This window comes from Biomphalaria glabrata, chromosome 14, assembly GCF_947242115.1.
Source record: "Biomphalaria glabrata chromosome 14, xgBioGlab47.1, whole genome shotgun sequence".
Taxonomy (NCBI): domain Eukaryota; kingdom Metazoa; phylum Mollusca; class Gastropoda; family Planorbidae; genus Biomphalaria; species Biomphalaria glabrata.
In genome coordinates, this window is record NC_074724.1 from 30,590,857 (window position 1) to 30,601,290 (window position 10,434).

Sequence of the window (10,434 nt, forward strand, 5' to 3'; positions counted from 1 at the left end):
GACAGGGTTAAATTCTTCACAAGAAATTTGATTGTGAAACGTTTGAACTGAGTTGAAGAATTAGGCGAAAGAATTAAGTTCGACAACCTTCGAGATGAACTTATCAGAGATAAGACATAGAGAAACTTAGAGAAAGCAGCAAGCATAATTCGTGCACAACCTAATGTCATTATTTTTTTCATTTTGGAGTCAAAAGTGGAACGCTTTAAAAACTGACTGGTAATTACGTAAGGGCCTAAAACTATTTGCGAGATATGTTGCCCTTTAATCAATATCAATCTCATTTGCATTGTACTTTTTGTACTTTTAGTCGACATCCATATTTGCTGTATCTTTAAGTTGATTTACTATTCAAATTTTTTACACCTTTTTATTTGTTTTTTTTTTCATAAATAAATGATATAGATCTAGATCAGGGGTTCTCAACCTGTGGATCGCGACCTTCTTGGGGGTCGATTGACGATTTGTCAGGGGTCGCCTAAGAACATCGAAAATACGGATTGTTATTGTCTATTCTTCTATTGCTGTAAGGGGAGGGGGGTCGCGTCAGAGTGGGGATATTGTAAAAAAAAAAAGGTCGCCGAGTAAAAAAGGTTGAGAACCGCTGATCTAGAACAGTGTTTCCACGAACTACTGCAATAATTAACTAGTAGGCCACCACGTGAATTATGTTAATTTCTCTAAAGAAAAAAAAATAAAGGAAAGTGTTCCGCTAAATAGGCCTACTCAGAATGTGTTCCGTTAAAGAAAAGGTTTGGGAAACACTGATATAGAAAAAAAGGGTTAAACTATTATCTAAAAAAAAACAATAACACTTGTCCAGTAGTGATTTTTTTTTAATTAACGTTTAATTTGTTTATTTAAAAGACTTTTTAAAAAAAACTGGGTAAAAAGAATACATTAATGAAGGCTGGTATTTTTTTACATTAAAATTACACTTTTTTTCTTAAAACAATTATTAATTTGTTACGACATGGGATTTACAGATTGTCCAATTATTTATTCGCGTTATGCCATTGTAAAACTTCCATTATTGCCTGGCTTTAGATCGTCCCCGGTGTCTCCTGGTAGCTTGTAGTTGTAGTTGTAGTGGTAGTCTGAAATGAAAGAAAAAATTACCATTTACAGCTTGAATGTAAAGCGCTTAAAAATCGGAACTAATGATTCCAGTTAGAATCAGGGTTATGGGTTAACTCTTTGTCTCCGTAATTATTTTCCACGTTGCGATGGAATTATTCATTTTACTCATGTGTGTTTCACTACCCTGTTAGGATTAAACTTCAATAACTTTTTTTGTATGTAATTTGGAAATGTTGTATTAGGTATATATTTATAGAAGAATGCATGCTCTTTTATATAATGCAAATTAAAGTTTATAAAATCAAAAATTTATTTAATTCAATGGGGTCAGTATCGTCAGTTAGGAGTGAAAGAGTTAAACCATGTTTCCCAAACTTTTTCCTTAACAGAAGACTTCGCACTTAATGGGTATTTAGCGGAACACTGGTGTGTGTGTTTTTTTAGAGAGATTAATTCACGTGGCGATCTACTAGTAAATTATCCCAGTAGGTCGTGGAACACCTATTCAGGCCTCACGGAACACTAGGGTTCTGCGGAACACAGTTTGGGAAACACTGAGTTAAAGTAAGATAGTCTACTGAGAGCAGATGTATTTGAACTTAAAGATGTACAATAGTGTTGTTGCTGTGTCGTTGGTGGTTTGTAGTTCCTAGCAGCTAGTACAACTAGACCGATGTAGGCGTTGCTATGCAATCTTTGTTTCTATGGTGACGGCGGAAGAGGTTACCGACTGGTTGTGAATGATGCAACAAAGGTGGCCACCTCTCCAGCTTCCTCACCCACCACTTCACCGACCGGCCCAAACTAAAATTGCTTTCCGAGGACAGAGATTTTCATCTAATGGTGATGATACAATCACCTTTTTTAAACAATCATTTTATGAAGAAAGACGTAAAATACTATTTGTACCGGTTACAGGGGTGGCTGGAGCCCGTTCCCATATTTGTAATGTTTCTAAACGTTTTGTGCAAGCGTACTTTATCAGGGCCGGATTTAAGGGAGGACAGGAGCGGCTACATCCCCGGGAACCCCACAAGAAAGTGGCCTCTACAAAAGAAAAAATATAACCGGATTCTGACAGCAGAAACTTGTACGTTGTCTTTTTAATCTTTTTTTTTTCGCATTTTCGGCTGGAAAAATTGTCGGCTTAAATGTCGTGATTAACGAAGTGTACACCTGTAGCTCCGGATTTACGACAGTGGGTCTACCAAAGGCATTACCCTCCACAAACTCAAAAATATACTTTTTTAAACTAAAATATGCCTATTAAATATTTTTTTAAACGAAAGTGATATTAAATTTACAAGAGCTCTACTTCTTTCTTCTAAAATATAACACGCTTTTAGATGTATTTCCATTCATAAATTGATTTTTATTTTTAAAAAAAAACCTACCCCGAGGACTCCACATACCTAAATCCGGCCCTGCACTTTGTATTACTGTTGTTCAAATCATTCATGATAAAATAATTCTTGTTGAAATTAAATAAGACAATGGAGGTAATCAAATAGCGTATTTTAGGTAAACATGCACTATTTCATTAATGTATGATAATAACAAGTAAGGATTCTATTTTTATGAACTATAGGCCTACTTACAGTAGTGACGTCTTGACAAGTGCGTCGACATGATCTTCTGTAGGCATCATACACCAGCTGTGTACCGAGAGGTGGTAACTGAAGTACAATTTTTAAAATGAAGTTTCTTTTATGGTTTCTATATACAAACACTTATAAAGATAAACCATAGTGTCTATTCTCACATTAAAATAAGCAAATTATAAAAATTAATTCATTAAAAAAATATATTTTTTAAGAGTAAGTATCTCAAAATCACCGCTATATCTCTCAATACTGCAAGGGTCAATTCCCTTTTCCGATTGAACACAAAATTAACTGATTTACTATTTGGCTATTGTTCATTTATGGATTCACATATAATCATCGACTATAAATAATTGTCAAAATGTTTTACTTGATCCGAGAATACGAAGTGGGAGAAATAAGGTGTACGAAATTTGAACCAGACAAACTGAGTGTGTTGATATACACTTTGCAAATACATAGGCCGGTATAAAACAAATATTCATATACAGGGACAAATATATATAGGCCTATATATATAATATATATATTTATATAATTATTATTATACACACATTATCATTGTTTTTGTAGACATCTGAACACTCCAACACAACAAAAAGATGCACATTCTCAGCAGGTACAGATGTTTAAAGCAGAAACTGAACTGACCTTTGGGCAGCTTCTAACTTGTTTTCTTCCATTGGCACAAACGATATATTGTCCACTGTTACAGCCGGTACACAGTCCGTACACGCCATTCCTAACTCTTTCACAAGAATCATTTAACTCCAAACAACGAACTTAAAATAGAAAGCGTTGTTATAGATAGATAGATAGATAAATAGATAGATAGATAGATTAGATAGATAGATAGATAGATAGATAGATAGATAGATAGATAGATAGATAGATAGATAGATAGATAGATAGATAGATAGATAGATAGATAGATGGATAGAAATTATTTCAATATGTGCCTCTATGTTCCACTTTTTTTTTAATAAGTTTCTTTTCAGTTCCATTATATTTCCACCACATTTCTTTTTTTTTTTTATGTAAAATTTACATTGTGGGACTATAATTTGGTTTAAAGAACGTAAACTGGATCTTTAAAAGTTTAACTTAGAATAGATTACTGTATTTAACATATCTATACATTATCCATATTTTCTTTTTTTTTTACTTTATAATATTGAACTTAATAATAATAATAATAAGGCTAGTCTTCAAGTCCGAAGATTAGTGAGGAATGCAGTATTCCCCGTGGCAGCGCAGTCCCAGCTGTGTCCTACATATTTTGCCACATCCAGGGCAAGCATAACCATTGTCCGCAGGCGGTCGACTTAGACAGATATTATTGCTATAGCCCACACTTGATTTTTTTTCCCCTTGCTTTGATCGGGTAAAAATTATTCGTTCTGTTTTGATTCGTCATATACAAGGCCTTTTTTTTTTTTAATACTCATTGAACTAAGTCTAGTAAACTCTTTTTTTAAGGGCAATTTTACATATCGTATGATAACCGCTGTTATCTAAGAAACGTTCTTGACAAGTTTAATTAAGATTGGTCAAACTGTTTTGATTTCCATTAAAGATATACATACATATCTCTTACATTCTTCTTTATATATCAGATTTTCTAATTAATGAGAATGATTAATATCCATTTTGCATATGGCCATCAAGGCCGGACTTAGATTATTGGTAGGCCCAAATGAAATAGAAAATAAAAAAAATAAACAGCGAAAAAAAGGACGCAATTTATGTACCTAAAACCTAGTGTACTGGGCACAAGTTTCGATATTTCTTAGCTTGAAAGAGTACGTGTGTTGAGTCTTGTGCGAAGCCCCCAAAAGTGAAAGGCCCTAGGCGGCTGCATAGTTTGTCTATGCCCTAGGCCGGCCCTGTGGCCATCCCCCATGATAGGTAAGACTCAGGTTTACTAATTATTTAATTTAATTTTTTTATTGCTTGCTACTCCGACAGCTTTATCGAATTTATTACAGCCAAGAAAATGTTTTTATTGTTGCTCACCTCGGTTTCGATTGTCGTTATCAGATGACTCGTTGCCTGATTGGCTCTCATAACTATTCTTGTCCCTATTTTGGATTGCAATAATGTGAGATTAGTTACTGTATTAGAAAGTCACCTAAAAGGTTCAATGTCTTTAAAAAAAAAACAGTGAGCAAGCCAATATTTTACATAAGCACAATTATGACGACTAAAATACAGGACCTCTTAGAAATGGGAGCCACTCTAAATGTGTTACATTACAATGAATATATGATCTAAAGACATTAGCAAAGTTATCTCAACGCCATAATTTACTATAATAAACACAGCAAAAAAAAAAACCACGAAAATACAACATTTTGCTAGCGGCAAACAAAAAGTTTTAAAGAAAAATAAGACTAACAATGAAAAAATGAGAACTAAAAATGAAAAAAATATTTCGTTTTTTTAACTTTTTATTTCCTAAAATTTAACGTGAAAAAGAAGAAACTCTGTCACTCTAGGCCCAAGGCTACTATAGTCTAATAATAATACAATTGTATTAGAAAAAAACAGGCAAAACGTATTATCAATAAATGAAATTACGTGCACTAGTATTTATTCTTATTTTAGTTTCATTTAAGTTTGTAATAACAACAAGAAAGAACAATTATCTAAAAAAAAATAAAGAAGTCAGTCATTGGCAAGTTTTCAAACTCTGGAGCACTACATGGTGAAAACGCCAAAATACCTGAAAGAAGTGAATTTCTATAAGATGGAGAGAATGAGAAAAATAAATTTTATGATCTGTATAGTTTCGTTTCAATACACAATTCCTTAATTTTATTTTACGCTATATTCGGTTATTTTAACTCGTTATTTAAGTCGCTTACGTCATTGTTAAGTTTGCTACGTCATTGTTCACTCTGTTACTTCATTGTAACTTCGTCATGCCCTTGCTAAGCTTCTAACGTTGTTATTCGATTAGCATTGTCATTGCCAAATTTATCACAGTAGTCTACTTAGCCTCATAACATACATAGCGCTTTTCCCCATCTTCTAAAAATTTTAAAAAATAATTTAAACCTCCGTCTTTAAAAATGTGAAAGTGTTATCATTTAAACAATGAATAATACATAAGTAGATCAACACAGGTTCACGCATCTAATCAATAATTTGATAGACAAAGAACAGTAATCAGAAATCTTGGGCCTAAATAAGATTTAACTTTATCTCCTTAATTATTTTCCACATTCTGACAAAATCGTTCATTTTTCACAATTGTACAATCTACCCTGTTAGGATTAAACTTCAATAACATCTCTGTTTGTGATCAGAAAACCTTATTTTTTGGTAAGGAATTATAGGAGAATGCATGCTCTTTTTATACAACACAAATACAAGTCTATAAAACCAAAAATTTGATTTAATGGGGTTAAATCAAAGACAGTATAGTCAGGAGATAAAAAGTGCAAAGCTATATGAGTCAACTTACTTCTTTGCCAAGGCCACAGAGAGCAACACAATAACTTGTACCAGCAAGAAACAGAGACCGAGCTTCATGGTTGTAAGAGGATTGCAAAATAAACTAATAATTAAATACTCAAAGAAGTGAATGCTTGTGATAGTTTATCTAAGAAAAAAAAATCGTTAAAATTATTACATTAAACAATATTTAGGTATCCTGTGCATATAGCTGCGTTTGATATACACTTCGGACTATCATCAATCTTTAGGTATCCTGTGCATATAGCTGCGTTTGGCATTCACTTCGGACTTTCATCAATATTATCTTATCTTATATGATACAGACGTTACTTCAAATAAGAAGATGATTACGTCCTACGCGTCATGCATTTAGTCATGTATATTAACCAATGACCTAAACTCCACCAAGTCACTGGTTTTCCTGGCTAGCTCAGGTAACCCATTCCATGCTCTAATAGCGCAATCTTTAGGTATTCTGTGCATATAGCTGCGTTTTGGTATACACTTCGGACTATCATCAATCTTTAGGTATCCTGTGCATATAGCTGCGTTTGGTATACACTTCGGACTATCATCAATCTTTTGGTATCCTGTGCATATAGCTGCTTTTGGTATACACTTCGGACTATCATCAATCTTTGGGTATCCTGTGCATATAGCTGCGTTTGGTATACACTTCGGACTATCATCAATCTTTGGGTATCCTGTGCATATAGCTGCGTTCGGTATACACTTCGGACTATCACCACGGTGAAACCAAGTTCAAGTCTTGCCCGCTGTCATCCTCTGCTATCATGCAGGTCTGGGCAAGGACATAATACTCTCGTTTCTGAAGAAACGTCAGAATGTGGTTAATCAATCAATCAATCAGGGGATTTAGGCTTCAGACAAACTGCGAAGTCGTGTGGTAAGCACTTCACATTGTTCTCACAATGGACCAGAGTTCAAGCTCCAATCGCTGTTACCCGCACCGACCTCACCTCCACCTTCATTGATAGGCCTACGGAAGCAGGCACATTCTATTTCAGATTTATGGAGAAAAGAACCTGTGGGCTAACATTAGTAGCACTAGAACATTCAGTCGCATACGTTTGTATGTGATTCAAATGCATACATGGTACTATGGGCCCCGTCCTCTTATATAGATATCTAATGTGTCCAAACTAGATTTCTGGTTTGAAAAAGTTCGGGGATGTTTTACATTGGAGACATATGTAGATATTTCTTTATAGCGAAATAAAAACACAATCACAAGCAAATTAAAAAAAAACACGTTTTTCTAAAGGCATATGAGTCTCCAGTAATCTTCAACCTTTTTTGGCCTACCGCCCCCTTTTTCGAATTATTTCTTTAAAAAAATCCGCCAGCGCCCCCCTCTAAGAAAAACAGTTATAAAGAAGCGTGAGAAGGCAAATTTGAACAAAATATCATCTATTTATTAATTTTTATGCTGTCAATAACACTTATCCCGCATGCCAAAGGCGATTGTTGTGAACTCCTTGGCCTATGACTGACGAGCTTTGAGGAGGACTGAGTTACAGAGGTGACCCCCTCCGACAATATTAAAAATTTTAAGCCTTAAATTTGCCAAAGCAAGGCGAAGGTCTCTTCTAGTGGCTACATCCAGTCTTTTCTTTGCTTATTCATTAACTTTGTTACGCTCTAAATCTAGGTTAACCATGTATGTTTACTGAAAAGCTAAAACATAATTCCAATTTCGACCACAGTTTTGGAATTTTACTGAAACATTTAAATGCAGCCACATCTCTGTTGTGCCTCCAGGGGCGTAGCTAGGAATTTTCATCGTTTGGGGCTAGGGGGCTTAACATCTTTGGGGGCCGCTGCATTTTGCTTAATGTTTGGCCCCCCTCCTTAAATAGGGGCCCGGGGAATTTTTTAATTTCCCCCCACCCTAGCTACGCTACGCCACTGTGTGCCTCCTATGTTTACATTCTTTTTACTGAAGACATAGTTTTGTAAATCTATTTTTTCATGCAACTCAATTTGAACATCAGTAACAAATGTTTAATAATTGTCATTTATATATATTTTAATTTTTAGAAGCGAATCTTAATTTCTTCATAGAGCATTGTTATGTGAATTGCATAGACATCGGTGTCATTGGGCAGTAATTCATTTGTCAACAAACAAGTTATGTGAGATTGTAAAACTCTTTAAAATAGATTTAATATATCGATAAAAGAGAAAATGATATTATCAATAAAAGTCAATCTCCTTCCTAGCTGTAGGCGGTTCGTTTCATTCATTTGTGTTAGATGCCTACCATGTAAAACAATTTTTTAGCCTGCTTTAAGTCATCGTCAACCGTTGAATCTTCCCGTTTCTCAAAAAAAAAAACCCCTAACCCTAAAATTATTTAAGAGCTTAATAACAATAAACAAACCCCTTTCGAAATCCAGCGAACTTCAGTTTACAACAAGAGTCTAACACCTTTTCCATCATTTGTTTCACCAAACTGTTGAAAGATGCCCTTATTTTCGGCATGGGTTTGTATTTTATTTAAAGTTTTATAATTAGATTCAAATAGAAATGAAATTGCGGGCTAAACTTTTCTTGTGTATCATAACTCACAATGTGAATAGTGAATAGATTTGTTCTTTATTCTATATTACTTATGAAGTCATTGTAGCGTCCAACCACTGATGGTTTTCTATATGTCCCCATAAGCTACATAACTAGACAATTTTGAAATAATATTTCATCTCTAACAGAAAAAAGTCTATTTGTGTTACATATGTTTTAAACTAAATTTAGTTTTAATCAATTTTTCAACAATATCATAATAATTTTTAAAAAGCTATGCGTTTTTCTAAGAAGCCAGTGAGTTTTTGTAACAACATTTTATCAATGTTTTTTGTTTTTAAAAAGTTAAATTATTCTGTTAAATGTTACCTTTAATGTTTTTTGCAATTAACATTTGCATATCAATATATTAACATATGTAGATAAAATAAACTATAATCTAAAAGGTGTATTACCTACTTTGTTTATCAAATCTTGAACGTTTATACGCGCGAGATCCAAGGACAATAAATACTCCCCAATGATAGCAAAAGAGTAAGAATTTAAAAATAGAAAATGGGATTCCCGAACTCAATTTCTAACGCTGTTTCTGTTCTTAAATTAAAAGCAAGTTAACTTTAATTTGTCTATATTTAGTTTCCCAGCTATAATGTTGAAGAATTTTTAAATTTGTTTTGTTTCAGAGCACCTTTAGATTCTTCTTCCCGCCTTTATGCCCAGCGACCCCTTACCGCCCCATTTTGTGCCCAGCGCCCCCCTACCGCCCCTTTGGCTCTCAGCGCCCCCCAAAATCTCGAAAACGCCCCCTAGGGGGCGATATCGCCCCCGTTGAAGACCACTGGACCGTCACTCTAGTCGATATAACAAGGGGGGATAATAGTATATTAAATATAGCCAAGAAAGAAAACAAAATTGCTATTTAACCATTTTAAAGTTATTCATCTGCTAAATATTATCAGGTCAAATAAAAATTTTCTTCAAGTGAAACGAAATCGATTGAGGGAAAGAGAAGATCAAAAAAAAAAAAAAGAAAGAGAAAAGGATGAATGAGAGAGAGGGAAAGGAAAAAAAATGGTTTTAGGCAAATCTGCCATACAAAGACCATATCAATAAGACCATAGACACTATTATAGAAAAAGAAAAGATGTCCGACAATATGTTATAAAGATGAAGAATCTCATAACAAAAATCTGTTACGCCTTCAGAAGATGGCTCGAGAACACGGAATAACCTTATTATAAAGACGTCTTCTTCTACACCTCCTGTACAGCAAAACTGTTCTAACAGGTCGTCGGGAACTTTCGTTAGCCAAGAGTTTCAAGAGTCTCTCTTGACAATTACAAATAAATAAGAAAACATTTTAAGAAAGTAAGGAGCATGTTCACATTTAGAAATCAAGTCAAAAGCTGAAAAAAAAAAAAGACAAGAAAATCTGTAGACTAACAAAATACTCACCGAAGAAGTTGACCAGCTTCAGCGGTTAAAAAGCTTTACGATTGTCAATGTGTCTGCTTGCAGCACGTCGGCGTATTTATACCGTCGGTCTCAAAGAGACGCATTACTTGGTTGAATGCCTCATTTATTCCAATATGATTAGAATATTGCTAATATAGTCTCGGGGCTTTTTGGCCATTCATAACAACAAAATCTGGCTAGACGTTGGCTACCATTATTAATACGTTTGCCAGGATTCATAATATGTTGAGAAAGAAAATGGTTTTAGTTGCATCTTTAAATCAAAATA

The 10,434-nt window shown here is 34.2% G+C and overlaps 1 protein-coding gene across 2 annotated transcripts; it reads right to left on the reverse strand.

Annotated features, from left to right (window-relative positions):
- Positions 1-815: 815 nt before the first annotated feature.
- LOC106055144 (uncharacterized) lies at positions 816-10,211 on the reverse strand. Of its 2 annotated transcripts, none has more exons than XM_056011635.1 (6): positions 10,146-10,211; positions 6,154-6,234; positions 4,701-4,765; positions 3,336-3,466; positions 2,679-2,756; positions 816-1,091 (listed from the first exon to the last, which is right to left on the reverse strand). In XM_056011635.1, the coding sequence occupies exons 2-6, from the start codon at positions 6,219-6,221 to the stop codon at positions 1,044-1,046; spliced, it is 390 nt and encodes a 129-aa protein (XP_055867610.1). In that variant the 5' UTR covers positions 6,222-6,234; positions 10,146-10,211; the 3' UTR covers positions 816-1,043. The 2 variants fall into 2 exon arrangements, with proteins under 2 accessions (XP_055867610.1, XP_055867609.1); XM_056011634.1 differs by having other exon boundaries at positions 816-1,097; positions 10,146-10,210.
- Positions 10,212-10,434: the final 223 nt, after the last annotated feature.